This window comes from Aptenodytes patagonicus, chromosome 3 (genome assembly GCF_965638725.1).
Source record: "Aptenodytes patagonicus chromosome 3, bAptPat1.pri.cur, whole genome shotgun sequence".
NCBI classification, from domain to species: domain Eukaryota; kingdom Metazoa; phylum Chordata; class Aves; order Sphenisciformes; family Spheniscidae; genus Aptenodytes; species Aptenodytes patagonicus.
The window spans coordinates 90,978,763-90,998,995 of NC_134951.1; the positions used below are offsets into that span (position 1 = coordinate 90,978,763).

Sequence of the window (20,233 nt, forward strand, 5' to 3'; positions counted from 1 at the left end):
CCAAACAACTCTCCAGAGAGCTCCTCTTCATTTTCAGTTGCTCATCAATTTCTCCTGCCTTTTGTGTTTCTCTGCAAAACATTCTATTAGTTTCTATTAAGAGAAAATTAACAAAATAACATAATTGTCTTTAGTCCAAACTCTCTTTCCTGCGCACAAGCACATTTTTCCCCATAAGAAAAACCTCATCTCTAAGCTGTGTCTTCTGGCCTATCAATCTACCTGTGAGATCATTAGATTCATTTCATGAATTCCTTTTACCTCCTGTTAACCTCCCTTGCTATCCTCCTTATTTTACTCAAATTCTTTTCTCTCCTCCATTAAAAAAAAAAAAAAAAAAAAAAAAGAGGAGAGGGAGAGGGAGAGGGAGAGGGAGAGGGAGAGGGAGAGGGAGAGGGAGAGGGAGAGGGAGAGGGAGAGGGAGAGGGAGAGGGAGAGGGAGAGGGAGAGGGAGAGGGAGAGGGAGAGGGAGAGGGAGAGGGAGAGGGAGAGGGAGAGGGAGAGGGAGAGAAAAAAGGCCTTGGCTGTATTACCCATGCAACTTCATCTTCTCTGTAGTATAACATGCTGGTCTTTCTACATCCTCACCTTAGCTAATCTCTCTCAATTGGCCTGCCTCAGTTTATCCATGATGTTGGCTACTTTCATCAAGTTCTCTGCAAAAAAGCATCTTCATGCTTTTCCTCCTGAAGGAGCTCTTCTGTAACGTTCACATTGCAACTTCTATCTGCATTAAAATCCCTGTTTAAAACACTGCTTTGCTATGATGTTTGCAAAAACTGAAAACATCCATTTCCATGCTAGCCTGTCTCAGAGCATTTCAGTGGTTCCCTCTCTGCCTATATATCACTTAGTTTCAACTCATATCAGACGAGCTATGTGGCAGATCATACTCTCAGTCCAAAAATTTACCAGACTGCCTTTGGCAAATATCCCGATCCAATACAAGCAAGCTTTAAAAGAATGAACTAAATGTATAGCTGCACCAGTGACAAAATGCTTTTTCTGCCTCTACTGCAACATTTTATAACCTGCATATACCAGAACGTTCTTAGAAAATTCAACTTCAATTCCTGTAAACATGGTAAAAGTGTTCTTTCTTGCTATAACCATGCCTGCAGTACAGGGTACCATGCTTCCCCTTGCTGAAATTCAGCCACTGAACTTTGATGGCCAAGTTCTAGATTTTGGGTCACCCCTACATCAAAGTCATATCCTTTCCAAAAAGAAAAGCCGTAAGTAAAAAATTAAGTGAGAAGTGAGGAAAGACAGCAGTTGCTCCTTGATAAAAGAGTTTTACGTTTCATTTCTCTGAGATAAAACTCAGTGAAATAATTGATTACACATGATGTCTCTCACTCCCATTTCTAAAAGAAAGATCACAAAAAAATACCGGTCAAACAAGCATTGGGTAACTGATCTTGGTATTTCCTTCATCTCCACTGGTCTCATTTTAAAATAAGTTATAAGACATGCAGATCTTCTCACGCCTATGGACAAAGGCTATGAATCTACTCTGGTCTTCTTTATTGTCACATACCTTTAAGTGATAGTAACTGCATAAACTATATTGAAATGGTCTTGCTGTATTTTTTTTAAAATAAAGGACTACTGTTCTTATAGGAATACATTCATCCATCTAGCCTGTACTTTTATGCTAATAAAACTTAACAAGGTCCTACCATTTTCCCTGTTATTAGAATACACCTAAATATCATTGATCATCTACATCTATGAAGAGTCATTTGAATGATCGTCCATGAAGTCCCTTACAGACTTGTTCATAGCCAAAACATCTTCTCTACTGTTATTAAAAGATTAAAAGCTTCAAAATGAATTTCTGGTATTTAAACTTCTATCTCCCGTGACACCAAAACTTAGTACCACAGTGACTGCCCTACTATAACTAAGACTGTGCACTTAGTCCGAAGAACTTGAACTGAAATGCAAAGAGCCAGAAACTGCAATCTCATATAAGAAACTACCCTTATAGATGATCAGAGCTGCAAGAACTTTTATTTCTCTGCCCAAGTAGCTTCATTTCCTGAATGTTCTATTAAAGAAAGTCTGTGGAGGTCTGTATCTTTATTAGCAGGTCTTTGATCCCTGACGATCAACTGAAAACTATCAAAATCCAAACTGCTTTTAAATGTGTCGCAGGTATTTACAAGTACTTTCTCAGTTTTATTCCTTCTTTATTAAGCAAGTGATTCTGTCTGGAAAAGAAATATTGTCCTGTCCTGCCTTTGCCACTGCAAAACTGCAAAAGAAACATTTTGTGGTGTTTTTCTGAAAAAAAATCAAGAACATATCTCTGTTTCCTAAATGGGATCACAATTCACCTTTTTCTCATTGGATCTATGTTTATCCTCTGACACCACAATGACCTCTAATGTGACAGCTTACGTTGAAGGATAACAATGGAAACACACTCCTAAGAAACAGTCTCCTCTTCCTGAAAAACTACTAAGGAATGAGAAATTATAAAGTATTTTATACCTTTCAAATGGGGAATACCGCAGATTCTTAGAGCAGAGGGAACTATTAAGTATTACCACTACACTTACACAAAAAAAAAAAAGAGGCCTGCATTAGTTCTACTGCAGATGATAAAGGAATTTCACTATTTATCAGATAACCAAATTATTCTCAAAAAACTATATAATTTCATAAATAAAAAGCTACTTACTCATTCTTCAATAATTGTGACCAAAATGTACATCTGTATTGTAAACATATATAAGCCCTGCTATTTGACAGTGGCAATTATTTTCTTCCTAGAGGAGTATTCATATCCTACCATCTTTTACGCTTGGCACATACCTATGTAAGACAAGCACAGTCAATGCTATTTTAGTTTTCTTTACACTGTAGAATACTGGTGTTGGATAACAGGGAAGGACTAGGAGAGGACAACAGAAGGGAATGTACCTGTAGACCACCTAGCTGGAAACCCTGCACACCCCTATAATAGCACAGTGCTTGGTGCTTGGTGAAGGTACGCATAAACTCCCAGCACGAACGATAAATCAGTGATGGTTCAGAAAAGTAATTCTAGCTCCAAAGATGAAAACTGGCTTCAACCTGGCAATCTCATTACTCATTTTGTTCCTGTGGTCCACCATCCATTTGATCTTCGCAGGGACAGGGGCATTTTCTGGACCTGCCACATATCAGCACAGTCAGTTTCAGGTCCTATATGAAAGGTCGGGCCCTATCAATGTGAGATGAAAGAGCCTTTTCAAAAGAGGGTGGGAAGGACTACTGTGATCTCAGAAACATAAGGTTTACGGGGAAAACGCAGCAACAGGTATGCTTATTTTCTGATTAAGAGTAATTCTGAAATCAGCTTGGGAAATAATTCTGTATGGATCCACAAGGACACCTTCACCTGAGAGAATGTCATGCTACGAGGAAATCCACCTTACTCTGGCTTAGCTACGTCCCTGTTTTCCTGTTGGAAGCAACTGCAATCTAGTTTTTGCAAAAAGACGGAATAGCAAGCAGGACTCTATGCCTCAAACAATGGTCCAAAAAGCATTTGGAGAACCAAGCTTAGGTTCTTGTTTGGAACTGAATCTGCAACACTGCATTAATACAAATGAAAATATTAAGTCAGTTCTCAGGCTAGGTATAGATTCCTGCCAGTGCAAGGTTCCTGGGTCAACTGCTTCCTGGCTGGTAGACAGCAACCTCAGGCTACCCTTGCGTGTTACACAGCACACTGTCCTAGTGTCCTCTACCACCAGCCAACAAGTACATGGGAAACTGAACCAGAAGGCCTGCAGAAGGGATGCACCCATCACAACTGACCTAGATGAAAGAGGATGATGCAAGGGTACTATTAAAAGGACTGATGCTGAATGGATTTCTCCACATAACTGGAGAATATCTTGCTTCTAAAGAAAGGCTAAAAGGTATCTGCCTCTACGCTTACCACGACCAGGCAAAACATAAGAATATACTGCCATTTGTCTTGGGATAAACAAGCAGGAATTCACCTGGTAACAGGATTAAAGTCCAGCTGTAACATTAGGTTCTCATAATCTGCAATTTGTCAAAAGGTAGTAAGTCTTTGGCATCTGGTAATCATTTTTGTGGCCTGAACTGCAACGAGAAGTGATTTTTGCGCATTCATTCTCTGCCACATGCACATGAATAGACTGGAGAACCCAGTCTCTTGATGGTCCCTTTATCAGTCAGCTGTCCCAGGTATAAAAAGAGATACGATTGTCTCAGGTGAGCAACTATCCAGCCAATGCACTGGTCAACACTATTGCAGCAGCGGAGAGTACGAACAGAAAGTTTACTTTTTGCAATGGTGTCCATATACTGCTAACTTCACCCTTTTAAATAAGAACGTGTTAAAATAAGTGTTAACGTGTTAACACCTTAAATAAGGTGTTGAGTCTTCTTACACCATATAAGTAACCTGTCTAGGTCGCTTGCTCTAAACCCTTTATCTCTGAGGTAAAAGGGAATGAGTTCTGTGGTTCCCAGGATTAATGAAGAGTCAATTTCCTTCAAGACAGATTTGTACAGGGTGGGTCTCCAAAAATACTCATAACGGGAGGTGGAAGAAAGGAGTGGGACTGCTAGAGAATAGAAAGGCAAACTGGATCAAGTAACTTGTGGTAAGTGTCTAAAATCCAGAATAATCCCTTGCCAAGTTCGATGGAAGAGAGCTAACATGTTTCCAAAAGTGAGAGATGGAGAAGAAGATGAAAGCAACCGAACAGGATATTTGCACTCTTTGATAATGTTTTTAAGACTGCTGACAAGAAGACAATGAGGGGGTAAGAGCTGGCAATGACACCTGTAGTCTATGCCAGTGATGACAGTATCATCCCTTGTGTTCTTCTTGTTGCTGGAACAGATTCTGGGTGTGGAACACAAGAAAAGTGGCCACTGTACCAAGCCGAACAGGTGGATCTGCAACTTCTTCTAAGTAGCCATAAAAGATTCAAAGCAGGCTAAGAATAGTTCTGGAATCCTTAAACGTAGATAACTGCTGAGTGTCCCTGCACTAAACACAAAGGAGATGTCAGAAATTGCCAAACAGGATAGCAACAGTCTGCATCCAAGTCTTCCTTGGAATCTATGGGGTGGAATTCTGCAAAGGAGACCAGGTATCAGTGAGCTGGACTTCATAGCTAGAGCAGCTGGTGACTCACCAAACAGCTGAAATGAACACACTTCACCAAACAAAATTATTTAGGTACTTCAAACCTGCAGTGTGAGAGCATGACTGCTCAGATTTCTCTTCACTGCTGAAAGAATCAAGGAAGACGGAACCAGAGGGATGAAGAGAAAGTTCGCGGCTCCTAAGAATACTGATGTTTCCTTTATAGTTTGAGAAAAAGAATGTATCAAAAGATCTTGCTATCATCCAAAATGGTTTCATTAACTCTACATACCATATTAACTTATAAACAACTATTAGCAGTTTCAATTTCCTCCCTGAGTACAAATTGGAGGAGACTTCAAATTTGCTTTAAGAGATTTAGAAAGACTCTCAAACGCGCAAACCTGACCATCCTAAAATCTTCATTTCCAGCCAGCAGTATCCAGAAGGTGATGCGTACCAGTTTCCTTGACATCCCTTAATTGCAAGGTTCAGAATAAAAAATGAAAGGCAATCTAAACTTGCTTGTTGAAATAGGTTCCAGGGCTTCTTGCTGCTACTCAGGATTCAATACTCCTGAAAATAAGCGGGTAAAGAGCTATGCTGAATCAGTACCTCCTCCCTTCAAACTAAGGCACATTCTTCTTCAAAGACAATACCTAATAGAGACTTTCTGGTGGTGATGAGTTGCTCCAAGAGGTGGGCAATCCCTTGAAGAATCCTTCTTAAAACAAATGGTAGGACTGAAGGGCCTTGTAAAGCCCCTTAGGTTGACTAGAAAGTTGTCTCAGTATCAGGTGTGCACTATGTTAATTAGCAATCTTGAAGGCTGACAAGAATGGAAATAAAGGCTAATTCAGCATCCACAGAATCCTTGGCGTTAAGTAAAAAAATAATGCTGGCTTTCATGTCAATACTGGAGCTGCGTTTGGCAACCCCAGGGGAGAGGCAGAACGACATTTCCGAGCACCACAATCAGTACCGTTGACTGAAGCCAGACGGGACAAATACACAATTTTGAGAGTGCTTCCTTTGCTTTTTTTTCAGTAGGCATCAGTGGCAGAGCTGTCAGCACTCGTACTGGAACAGATCATTTGGGTGACTTGAGCTTCCACAACAGATTCCCAAGTGGCCAAACGAGAGCTGCGAAGGGAACCAAAACAACGTCCTTGTGTCCATTTTGTTATCAATTCTCGAGAAGTCTGATGTTTGGCACTCTGAGCGCTAGCTAATTGTAAAGAGCCCATACTCTGGGATGCCACTTCTGCTTACATACTAGGAAATAGCTAAGTTTTGGTGCCCACCTCAACCAGTTCCAAGGTTGATACATTCAACTGTTTTTAGCAGAAATACCTAAAATTTCAACTCCCTCTCCCTGCAACTGGAGAGTTCAGATAAAACCCAGCAAACTCAGTACCTTCCTATTCCCCCTCGCCTCCACTGACGCTATATAAACTCTAGTTATACAGCTCAGTTAAGCAGTATCATATGTTCCAAGTGACAGACAGATGGAAGATTATTTTTGAAGAAATCATCGTAAGATAAAAACTTTAACAGAGGAAGGCAAACATGAGAAGGAAAATGCACGTTAGAGGCCTTTTTAAACACTAAGAAGCACAGCATCAATATACATACAGTCACCACAAAGAATAGTAGCACGCACAATTCTGAATAACAACTGCATAGTATTAATCAGGCAGACTGTCAGTTCTTTACTACAATGAACAGTTTTCAGCATACAAACATCACAGTCTAACATTAAATGAAAAATAAACATTTTATACTGTATTACAAGAATATAGTCTAAATCATACCTCGGGTGCCAGGTATTCTGGAGTACCACAGAATGTTTTCATAGTTGCTGCGTCTGTGATTCCTTCTTTGCAAAGTCCAAAATCTGTAATTTTTATGTGTCCATCTTTATCCAACATTAGATTTTCTAACTGTGTGTTGGGGAAAAAAAATGTTCCCTTAGTACTTCATAGCAGGACAGGCTGATGCAGTACATCAATTTTGTAAAAAGATACAGAGTTATTGCTTGCAATAGAATGTAATTTGTTTACAATTTAATTGTACAATTTAAATAATTATTTAATACTTTAATACAGTTTACAATAGTAAATCCCAGGTCAATCAAAGCATAACCTTTCATTCTGAAGCTTTACAAGTTTGGTGCATCTTCCATAGAACAAAAGCAAAATAATTTTCTAAATATTCTCAACATATAATCACGTAACCCAAGGTTACAATCATGGCTGTCATTTGGTAAGACTTCATACGTTTCCTTTGCCGTAACACAGCCTTCATTTATCAAGATGCATTTTACTTACTATACTGTCATGAAACGGTTAGTCGATATCCATAAATCCTTAAAATATCTGCATCTTCCACAACCTTTTCAGTAACAGACAAAAGTGGGGGTAGAGAGGCTACCGATAAAAACAAAATCCTGAGGCAAATTCCTCCTTGTATACTTGCAAAGGACACTGTTCTTGAATTGTGTATGTGTACCTCTGCATGCTTTGCATTGCTTTTTAAATACATGATTCTTGCTTTGAAATGTGAGAACAGAATATAGCCTGTTAAGAAGTATTTAAAGAACAGGAATAAATACTACTGCAATATTTACTGTGGACTATCTCAAAAGCACAGCTAACATCACTTTCCCAAAAGCTTTTTATTAGCAATACTTTAAATCCAGACAGAACTAAAAACAAGTAAAACATACTTCTGAACAACTTTTATCAAGAGAAAAAGGGTTTTTTTTCATAATTATAACGTGTGTAGTGAAAATACCAACAAAGAACAATCATAGCCCTGTCTTCCTAAGTCTGCATAAAGCCTGAAATACAATTAAAAGGTATATATTTCCTGTTGAGTCTAACAGTGTCATAGAAAGAAGATGCAAAGTAGATGACACCAGCAACAGAAGATTAATGACGTCAAATTCCTCTTTCCTTATTATTTAGAATTTAGATCAAAAATCATGACCTATCATTCCTTGACCAGACAATTCCATATTTTTCCAAGATGTCACAGCATTTCATGTTATTACAACAGGTTCTGCTACAAACAGGTAACCCACTATTTTGTTTTCTGTCTGCCTCCCTGAGCAGAACTTGCCTATCATTGCCTCCTCCTCCTCAGTTCCTGTACAAAGGAGTCCATGAATGAACACCACTAGTGCGCATGTATAATGGGTAAGCACAATTTCCAGCACAAGAAATTAAAGGCCTGTCACAGAAATAAAATAGTCTTGTCGTAGAATTTAGAGGTTCCTCCCATGTAAGTTAGAAAATGTTCCTGTTGAAAGCAGAAGTTATTTTCCATAGAACATGGTCATACTGTGTCACAGAGTACCTGGAACTTCAGGCAACAGAGGATACACAACTGTATACGCAGGCAAATCTAAGAAAAACTACATTCCAGTATTATGAATCTTTCCCAAGATACAAAAGACAAAATAATTTTTAAATTAAGGCTAAAATTCTTTTCCTATTGAAGTATTCTGAATTGTTTAAATCATACGAGAACATAACTCTTTGGTGAGATAAACGAACGCAGTCACACTGTCCCAATTCCCCATTTCTCTTGTTTGGGGACATTGAGAATTATGTTTGAGATTTGTGTTGAAATCTAAGTTAAGTTATAAGTAATGGGGGAAAAAAAAAGGGTCAGAAGTTTAATTCTCCTTCAAGTGCTATTACTAAGGTACGCTGTTTCTTTTTTTAATCAAGTTAAAGTCAAGTAATGTACCCATCTATACATTACGGTATCAAACGGCTTCCTTCAGCACACACAGAACTTTAAACTGAACACAGATTTTTTTTTTTTTTTTTTTCCCATTAACTCTGAATAGTGCAACTTTATAATTACTTTGTGTTTGTCCCAATAGTCTCTGCAAAAACAAAAATTTGATTACTTTTTTTTTTTTCCCTTTTTTTACCTTGAGATCACGGTACACAATCTTCCCAGAATGCAGATAGTCCAGGGCAGAGACAATTTCTGCACCATAGAAGCGTGTGCGGTCCTCTGAGAACACCCGCTCTCTCGACAAATGGAAAAACAGCTGCAGGGTAAACAGCAGGGACAGGATTGTAATAATTACTGATTTAGTGGGGGAAATTAACACAAACATAAAACACCTCTCATCACCATATTGTGATGATAGATAGTGTACTCTCAGTGGACACTCAGCACTCTTAGACAGCAGCTGGCTTATCTTTTCCAGGTTTCCAAAGGGAGAAAGCGAGCTGTTAAATCAGCGTTTTAATCAATATACCAATCTTGTTTAAGGCATTCTGCTTGCTACTCATTTAACCTTCAGTTACCAGAGGAAAAAAAAAAAATATGCAGCAGCATCATTCTGTACTTCTCCCTCCACCACCTCCTCGGATTTTTATTTTAAGCCACTGAGAAATATCACTAAAATACCCAAATTCTGGTTCTGCCTTAAGTTTTTCAGTAATTTAGTAACCTTCCTTTGAACTGAAAAAAGCCTAGTTCTTCAGTAGACTTCGACTGAGCAGGTGAACTGGCATTTTACAAAAGCAGCACACTCATACTACTAGCAATATCACAGTCACTAGAAAAAGCACACCAACAACTGCTTAGGGCTTATAGAAACAAATCTATGTATTTAGTGTACTTCTTTGCTACAATGTAAACACTTCTTTGGAAGTTTTGTCTCTTCTTTAATAATTTATAAGTAACAGCACTTTGCAGACACTTTTTCAGCTGAAGTCTTTCAGTGAAAAATACTAGTCATTATGTATTGCCAGTAACCTCAGCTGCAACGAAAGAGAGTAAGGTGAAGTTCTGTAAGGTTGTCAGCATCTTACTGGATAAAACATCACCCTCAGAACCTGCAAAAACACCTAAAAAAGCACAATTTGGCTATTTAATTCAAACGAACTCTAAATGGCCAGTTTTATTTACAGTGTTAAGGAAGCTTAGGAAAGTCCTCAAGCAGAGATTATGGAGTATGTTTCTGTATTCTGCTTAAGATCGAACGGGCTGCCTGCCTTACTCCTTCAAGTTAGAACGTTTTTGGTTTTACCACAAGAGCTAACAATCAACAAAACAGAAAAACAGAAAATGTGAACATTTATAAATTAAATATAGACAAGGAAATCCATAACAACTTTTTTTTTTTTTATTTTCACTGCTAAAAGTATCAATTAGATGAGAATTCCAAAATGGCAGGGTAGGTACAAAATAAAACCCCAAAACCAACCAATCAAAAAACCAATAACAGGCTTAATCTGTCATTACCGCATCCTACTTTACACCTGTAGGAAATCTACACTGCTCACACAGCACAGAACAGCGTAAGAATTACTGCAGCTATTTTCAGTGTGTGGACTTTTCAAAATGTAATTAAGAAGTCAATCCTACAAACAACTAGAAGTCAACTTCTTTCCTGAGAGCTGTGCTTCAAAAAATGTTTATTACTTTCTTCTGAACCTAAACAAACTTCCCACTAAACCGAGCCTTTTGGCAGCATATATTTGTATAAGCAGAGACTTCACAGAAGACAGAAACTGCAGTACGATTTAAAGCGATTATTTCATTTTTGTTCATTGCATCTGCATTCCCCTTTCAATCTCTTTTTGAATTCTCAAGACACCCTGTATAAAAATGGAATACCTGCATGACAAGGAGGATCATTATTTTGTAGGTATTTCAATTGCTCCTGCTGCTCGTTTCCCTGTTTAAGCACCAATCCCTGGTGGTGACATCAGCCCTCCCTGTAGTAACCTGCTTTCTGTACTGGCGACTGCTTAATTGCCAACGCAAACACAAGACCCATACAGACTAAGCAACTAAGTCTGCCTTCATGAAGTGCCTCACATATTATACAATTGGGAAAAGAATAAATAAGTTTCTCAATTTGTGGGGTCTTTTCCACACATTTTTGCAAGATTTAAATGGGAAACAAACACCGCTATGTAGATCTTCATCCAAATAAAGCAAAATACAAAATTTAGGTAATTTATGCATTTATGTCTGTTTTGTGGTCTCTTTCATAAACAATGAGGTAATGTCACTCATTTTTAGTTTTTAGTTTTACTGTTTTGATGGACTCAAAGTAATTCAAAATAAAGACCAACTTTCAGATCACTTTTTAATGTGTACAAAATAAACAATTTGTTTACAACAAACACATTCCAAAAATTTATAATATAACCTCCAGTTAGCCCTACATTCGTATCTATGCAAAAGGCCTATTGCAATTTTCTATATGAAAAAGACTAATCCAGTAGCTGAGCAGCAAAGTCTTAGAAAATTCTAAAACCTCAGGATACTTCTCAGCAACAGATGTATTAGTTTCAGTAAAAAAAAGTATCCCAATTTGAATCTGAGAGTTGATAACCTGACAAGTTAACATAACAAAAATTTATTTTCTTTAGTGTTTATTTCCAACAAAATATCCTTTATATTAATTCAATATACTAACTTCAAATTAAAATGACCAGCTAGAAATAACTAGCAACAGTTTTGTGTTTGCCAGAGACTGAGTTCCTAAGTCAGTTTATTTTAACATTATATATGACACTACAGTCACTCTTCATAAGCATTCTTCATGTTATTATAGCATCTAACAGAGCTGTCATCAAACCATACATGCTAGTTTTGAATGAAAAATGTACATTTAGATATAAAAATGCATGTTAAAAGTGAATTCATACATTCAGATATATGCTAGAGATACTAAAGCAAATTTTAAAATTATAATAGAAAAATCTAATTCAGTGAGATCACAGCATTATTTTAAGTTAATTATTTAGTTGGTTCACTATTTTGGAATAATTATGACACCAGGCTCTATTCACAACTGTCAGAACATGAAGATTTGATTTATTAAGTCAGAGAAGGAAAAGAAGAAATCTGATGGAAGGTAATGAAAAAAGCTTCCAACATTTGCACTATTTATTGATTTACAGTTATTAAATACGTGCTATAAAATCATTGGAATTGCAATAGAAATAGCTTTGGCACAAAGAAAGCCATTTTGCACATAACATTTTTTTATGGCATACATGAGGGTGCTATAGTTACAGTCAGGATCAGAGCTATAAATTTCCTGGTATGTCTTTATTTAAAAACCGAACGACAATGTTTCCATGGGGTTTTTTCCTAATAAAAAATTTTAATGGAAAAATTTTAACAAATAAAAACAAAGATCAAACATAAAAGTATATTCAACTGCAGAGCCAAGCATGCCAAAAGACACAACCTTATATCAATCAATATGTTAAACTTCTACACATGCTAGTGACCTATTTAGCATGTTGAAAGTTGTATGACTGGCTCTTGCTGTTGTATATTGGGTTTGCTCAGCTCTGCAGTTAAACACATTTTATATTGTTGATTTGGCTCTTTTGCAAAGCATTTGCAGTAGCAGCCTTGAAATTTTGAATTATTTGTTTATTGTTTCAGACTTTATACTGCTTCTAGGCACATTCTATACCCAAAGACATACAGCACCCTTATCTTGGAATATCTTAATTTTAGGCTAAGGAAGATTCTCTCATTTACTTAGAGTTTAAAAAAACAAAACAGGACACAACCAAGATAAAAATGACAAAGCTTACAACAATATTCAGTTATTTTTCATTAGGTAGGTTGTAAATCCTCTTTTTTTCTAGACAGTAATAGCACTTGTTCAATTACTTAGTTCTCTCTTGCCTAATGAATTGAAGTAAGCGCTGTGGAAAAAAAACTGCCAAGCAGAACAGAGATTCAGAATTCTGGTGTGGAGAAACCATCTGAACAAATTTAGAGTCTAATTTTATTATACAGATAATTGCCAATTAAGTTTGTTACAAAGTAAGGAATTTGGAATTATCCTGAAAGTGCAAAGCAAGGAAGTTAATCAACTTATTAGTCAGCTGAATCAGTGTACTCTGCAGAGTAATGTATGTAATAGATTTCATTCCTAAGGCTTTTCAATCTTTAAAGCAAAATACTGGAAATAAGAAATGGGAAACACACACTCCAAAAGTATTCCCCAACAATAAAGAGCCATTCTTAGAATATCATTTTTATACCACAGTTTATACCGTTCTGTGTGGCCTGGAAGTTGGGGGAACACTGTAATGTACTACTAACGTACTGCAATCACACAGTACTCAAAATTATATGGGTTACAAAAGGAAGAGTAGGCAAATCAATACTAGCAGGAAAACCATCAATACAGCCTTACACATTTTTTTCAAAATGTGGATAGGACAAGGGCAGCAAAAATAGTACAAAAACGAAGGGGTTTTCTTTTCTTTAAAGTAGGCCTGTGTTTGTCTGTAAGTACTGATAGTTTTACTTATTTAAAAATATTTACATGCATATTCTATATTTTGAACCAAAATAAAGAACACAGTTTATCATGCAATACTGCATGTCCTTTTTTTACCACACACTCATAAAATACGCCATTTCAAAGTCTTGATAATGGAATTTGGTCATCTCAACTAAGCCAGATGGATATTTTTTTTCTAAAATAAAATTTCAATGTCTTAATGCTACTTTAATGTAATTCCTTCAGTATAACAAAGGCATTGAGAAGTAATCACAACGTTAGAAGTATCCTTCTAGCTCTATACTGCAACATAGTGTATAATCAATAGACATTGCTAAACTTTTCATCCACAGAGTCCAACAGCAACACTAAAAAAAGAAAAAGTTAAGCTTTCAGCTCACAACAAAGATTTCAAGATTGGGCCCTTAAGCAGCAGAAAATTAACTGCAAAAGCTGTCAGTATAAGGAAAACGTATTCAATATTTCCATCTGAATAATTTGCTTGAAAAAATCCTCTAATGTTTTGCTTTAATATATTTAGCTACAGAACATGCTTTTTTTTTTTTTTTAAAGGAAGTCAAAAGAGAATTCAATACAGTAATACTTTGTACATTGTAAAAAAGCACACACATAGACCAGTAAAACTGATGCAGTTACACTTTCGTTATAACGTGTTCCCTTATCAACTGAGCCTAACTAATTTGAAGTTACATAGGCAAGGTAAGGCAAAGATAAATTGCTACTATTCTGGCGGGACATCAAATTCAACATGGATCTAGATTTTTAACAGGTATAGAAGATTCTTGTTTAGAATCATTTTAACACAATTTCTTCTCCTCCAGAATGACATTCAGTGACCCCTTCCTTGACTGTTTTCCTTCCTAATCATAGGAAGAGGAACTGAAGACTCCTAGTACCGACTACACTTTTTATTACTGTAGCAGGGCAGAAGCCTAATTGTGGCATTTTCTTGCTTTCACCTGGGTGAGAGTCAAGAATAGAGATACAAATTTCAAGAACTCCTTCATTCAGAGGACTGTTTGGGTAATGTGCTCCTGAAAGACACAATCCATGAAAATTCCCACGCAATTGACTCAGGCACAACTGTTTAACTAGAAAGAAACCTAAAGGAATTTTAAACAGAAACACACTGAAGGTAGTACAGCTCTGGAGACAATCAAAAGCAACACGGTACTGCTACAGTCAATTTCCCACTGGAAGGATCTAATTAAAAGGTGAGTTTTCAACACCTTCAACAGTGAGAAACCATTGTAAGGAAATGAAACTTCCTTGGAACACAGAGAGAACAGTAGAGGGAAGCAGCAAAAGAAAAAAGTCTTCTGTGTACCATATAGGAGATATGCTTACAAATGGCTAAAATGCTGGCTAAACTTCGTGCAACTTACTTTCAGTAGTTCTGAGTTAATAACAAGGCTATTTTTACAAATGTGAAGTCCTTTGTATTTCTTAGCAGACAGTGACTAAAGTCTGAAATTCACAGGAAAATTTGGTAAGATTACGGATGTTCGTATTAAAAAGGACAGTTTGTCCAACTTACTATTCCAGATCCCTAGTCGAAGAGAAGCACATAAGCAAATCAAGAGAGTTTCTTCAAAGAAAACTGCCTACTCTGAAAGGCCATTATTTCCCACTGTGGCAAAAAATTACCATTAGCTTCACTGAATTAGGGAACCATCAGCAAAGAACATGAGCAACACTGCCAAACAAGAGCATCATACCTGGAAAAAAGCAACCCACTCTCAGCAAAGTAAATTGTAATCATTCAAATCCTAATAAGCAAATGCAGGCTGCCACCAAGAAACCCATGACACCAGATGTTTGCAGCAGTTGCCACAAAGGTGCACCACCCAATGCAGAGGAATGCAAGATACAAGCCTGATCAAAACATAGTGTCAGAGCATCCTCAATCGCAAGAAAGAAGTCGAAAACATTCTCTATGGGCTCTGCTCTGCATTCAAATAGGACAGAAAGGCATCTTTCAAAAAGACTGGTATCTAAATGATAGGCTGATGTTAAAAACATACTTTCAAAGTGCAATAAGGTCTTACACAAAGAAAACCAAGAAGAATTAGCTACTTTATAAGGCATCACTTTTAAAATTCATTGTAGATAGCACTGAATTAATATTGGTGACATAAGTTCAATGGCAAATGACAGCTGAGTGTCAAACGACAGCCAGCTGAGTGTCCAAGAGAAGGCTGTTATCCCATTACTGCTGAAGGAGATTTTTGTGTCTAGTTCAACTAGCCAAAACGGTTCAACACCTGTGATGTCCAGAAGCGGGGTTATACATATTGAGTTAAACAAGCCATCCTCCCGTATGAGAAACCTACAGCACCATGTTTAGCCACAGCTAGTAGAGGACAGCCATGGACAAGTTAGGATGTAAATGGGCCTCAGACGGGGCCCAGAAATCGCCAGAGCAATGAATGCAAGACAGGCACTCTGGGGGTGCTCAGGCATTAGGACTATAGCTGAAGACAGTTTTATTGTAGGAGAACACAGCACAAGGATAGTGCAAAACATGATACCATGCTGCAACAATACCTGAATGAAGAAACAGTTGCCTAATAAAAAAAGCTAGTGGAAACACTTAGTCCTTTAAGGTTCTTACGCAGCATATAGTACACAAAATTAGGAAAACCCCTCAGTTCATGTTGTAATGAGATACAGTCTGAATAGCAATCAGCACCTAAAAGGTAGATAAAAGCCCTCTTCTTAGATTTCAGTTCTCTTTAATTCCATTTGACGGGTATAGTTTTTGATATTCTATTCTTCAGTAAAGAGCTGGAGGACAGCAACAGTTTAAAGGCTAACGACGCTGTAAGAAGTTTAGCACTTAAGTTGAAATTTCCAGACTACACAGCAAGTGAAGGGGACAGAAGTAATGAAAAATATGAACGTTCCACTCTTTTCTCATAGGTATTTGCAATGGCTATAGCAGAGAGTATTTCACCCTAGGACAAAAGCAAGACTAGTCAACATTATTTTTGCTTGTTTGCACTAGTTTCATGCCAGAACACGCTATAATACGCTTGAAGAAAAAACAATAAGCAAGCTATTTGTAATTATTTCTCTACCATGAAATTATCCTTCAAGATACAAGAGTCTGATTTTTAAGAATAGGAACTACTTTTGACAGCATAGTTCTAAAACACGTCTACTTTTTTTTAAATAAACAATTTTTTAAATTTAAAAAAAAACCTTCAAAGATACTAGAAAGCAAAAAAGGCAAGAAAAATTATATCCTTTAAAGTGTAACTCAATGACAGCGTTACCGTTACAAGCGCAGAACATCTTTTTTAAACTTACCTCTCCTCCATTAACATACTCCATCACAAAACACAAACGATCCTTTGTCTGGAAGGAATATTTCAAGGACTTGCAAAGAAAACAGCAAAACCAAACCAATTATCATCTTGCATTAACCCAATTTCTTGCACTTAAACTGTAACAAAATTTAATTTTATCCTCTTAAGCAGACAATTCTGACTTGGTGAGAACTTTCAGAGTATTTAAAAGTGTAACTTCCTATCTGGAGCTTGAGATGAATTAACACAAAAACCGTCATCTCTGCCACGTGGCCATTGATATGAAAACACCGTGCTTATTGTAACAAAATACTAAATAGTTAGTAAAATACACAATTTTCTACTGCATTTCTTATCGCCATACATGGTACCAGCTATTCTCACTCATCATATTTTATGATGTCCGCTTCCACAATGCCCATGATGACAGAGATTACCATATTCTTTTTAATTTCTCCCAAATAAAATTTTAAAAGTGATCTTATGCCTGCTTTCATTTCCAAAGCAAGGACTCTCTAGTTTTCACATACTATGTTAAAAACACTGAGTGCCAGATAAATATATTTACTTATGTATCATTTTAAAATTGTAACAAACACTATTATCTTAATTAAAGTTTTTGACTTATCAATGTTGATTTGATTTTGCTTGGAAAAATACCACCAAAGAAAATCTACAGATGCAGGCTTGGCCTAAAAGAAGTAAAATGCAGTGGAACTACACGTAACAAAATCATAAGGAAACTCATGTGATTTAAATACTGCATGTCTCCTTAAAATATTTGTTTGATATCAGAAAGATATAAAGATACAACTGCAGTGACATTGTTGCGTGATTTGATTGGAATTACACCTCCTCCTGCTTACCTTTACACTCTAATTTAAGAAACTTTGGGGGACCTCATTTCTCTTGACTGAATTCCCAAGAACATTTTGGCTAAGCAATGTAAATACAGTCCTCTGCTTTCTAAAGGGTTTGTTTATGATTTTCTAAATAGGAAAACTTCCATGTTATACTTTGATATTTTAATACAAAAGAGAAAATCATTTTTCCCTATCTTAAAATACATGTTAATTATCTTTTGAAATCAATGAAAAGATTTTCTAATATATTCTCAAAGGAGAGGAATCAGAATTACTCCTACAGAAGAAAATCAGTTGTAAAATTAAAACTATTAATCATAATTTGTTATGAATCTCAAAATTTTCATCTTCTTTTCAGTATTTTCCTTCTATTAAATATTAACCATACGAAGACAAAGACATTGAAGTAGTGGGGTTTGAGTTTTGTTGCTCGATGGGCTACTTATGTTGAACAAATAGTTATTTTTATCATTTTATTGAATTCTTACTTAAGTTTTCTTGGTAAAAATTACTTACTTGACACTGTGTGAAATCAGTAACTTTTATTAAAAAAGTGTTCATATACAAAAGCCGCCAAGAACTGCACAACAGTTACATTCTACCATTAAATTTGTTTTCAGTGCAGTTAAGCTTTACAAAATTATTAGAAACTTTATTTCTGAACTCTTAAATACATATTCTGATAAAGGACATCATAAGCACCAGATAGCTACTGCTTGTTTACAGATCATCATGCGAAAGACTTCAAAATTTGTTTGTAAATTATGTTCATAATGGAATATTCATCATGTTGAAAATTACCTGCTAATATACTTAAAATTAATTCCTAATACTTACTGTTAAAAAAGGGTGTCTGGTGTTTTTCAATACTCTGCTTTCTGTAAGCGTATGAGCCACTTCATCCTGAGAAATAAAGAGTAGAAAAAGTAGGTCTGAATTAAGATATAAAACTGTTATTTAATAATTATGAGGAAATGGTCAACACTTCCGAAAAGAGAAAGCTACGGTACAGTTTTGGAAAATGAACGAACCTGAAAGAAACATGAAAAATAATTCACATTTTTTGAGAAAAGATTTTTAGAGTAAATTTAAGTTTGGCAAAATACAATTTAACGTATTTTATTTGATTTTCTTTTTTTTGTTTTCTTGCTTTAAAATGAAGACTTTAACTTTACATCCAATGCAAGGAAGGAAGAAATTATAATATTGGATTTGACAGTTTAAAAATATAGTCATCACAACTTCGCAGTTCTGGTATGAATCATCTGAACAACATCTACAGAGAGATTGAATCAATTTGCAAGAAACGTACACAGGTAGTAACTGACAGGCAACTATAAAACCTAGTCTAATCTAGCCTAATGTCAAGTAAAGCCAGTTTTTCATTTTTTAAACATTTGTTTGGTTTGGTGGTTTTTTTGTTTTTCTTTAAAACAATGTAGCCATACAAAACCCCCTCCTCACCCTCCTGAGCTGTCCTAACCAGCCAGGCGAGCAGCGCTCCTCAGACCCGGCCCGACCTCCTTCCTAGACCTCGTCCACGGGAGGCGGGAGACGGGAGACGTCCACACAACCCCCGTTTCCAGCCAAATTTTGAGAAAGGGGCAATTCGGAGAAAGACAGCGACACTCTCCTGTCCGTGAGCCTGAACGGGGAGGATTAAAATGAGTCCTGTGCCAAAGGGAGAGAGAGAAAATAACCCGTCCCCCGCAGGTGTTTGTGCCCTGGGAAGCTCACCCGCGCTCGTCCCTCTGGGTGGCTGCGGGGCAGGGGGCACACGGGAGGCGAGGAGGAGCTTGGAGGGCTGACAGCGAGACCCCAAGGGCAGGGGTATGGCCCCTCACGCCACCAGGTTTGCAGAGAGCAGGGGCCAGGCAGGGACGAGGGGGAGAGGATGGCGGGAAGAAGGCTCGCCCTGCGCTGCAATAGCAAGCAGTTCCTAAGGACTAGGGAGAAAAGCAGGGCATTTAGGAGGTTCGTATTATGTATACACAGCCATTTTATGCAATTCTACCAGTAGTACATGCCGGGAATACCCCCTCCCCAGGCTGCCAGGGGCTGGACCTAAAAAGGCTCAGAGCCACTGGGCTGGTTTAGCCATTTTCTGTAGAACTAAGCTGCCGCTGAGTATTATACAGAATTGAAGACTAACTTAGTACAACTCAAACTTCAACCATAATCCTGCAGAAGTAAATATATTTAGTCAGAGTATACTTTATTATTGCTACAAATAATACTAATATAACATTATTGTACTGCACATGCTTATCAGACTATGCTCTGAAGATAAGGTATCATTAAACTAGAAAGTAAACACAGATGTCAGGAGTTTTAAATTAGACTTTAAAAATTGTCAAAATAGGAAATTAAACAACAACAGAGTTAGTGGTAATAAATTATGATGCCATTTAGCTGAATAGCAGTGCAACACTGAGTGTATACACTACAACCACATACTGGGGGAAAAAAACAAAAAAACACTTCAAGGAGAAAAGCCAGTCTAAAGTTTTATTTATTTATTTATTTATTTGTTTGTTTGTTTGTTTATAAACCTCGGTGGTACACCATATATGGGGCATAAAAAGCTGGCAATGGCCAGTTTTTCTGGCATTGC

General features: G+C 36.9%; 1 protein-coding gene across 3 annotated transcripts in view; it reads right to left on the bottom strand.

Annotated features, from left to right (window-relative positions):
- The window catches only part of AKT3 (AKT serine/threonine kinase 3), a 164,581-nt gene that overhangs the window by 37,465 nt on the left and 106,883 nt on the right, over window positions 1–20,233 (bottom strand). For all 3 annotated transcript variants that reach the window (XM_076334214.1, XM_076334212.1, XM_076334213.1), the window contains exons 7-10: window positions 18,457–18,522; window positions 16,758–16,826; window positions 9,072–9,194; window positions 6,940–7,068 (exon numbers count right to left, since the gene is read on the bottom strand). In XM_076334214.1, the coding sequence (XP_076190329.1) occupies window positions 6,940–7,068; window positions 9,072–9,194; window positions 16,758–16,826; window positions 18,457–18,522 (387 nt within the window). The remainder of the gene's footprint in view (window positions 1–6,939; window positions 7,069–9,071; window positions 9,195–16,757; window positions 16,827–18,456; window positions 18,523–20,233) is intronic.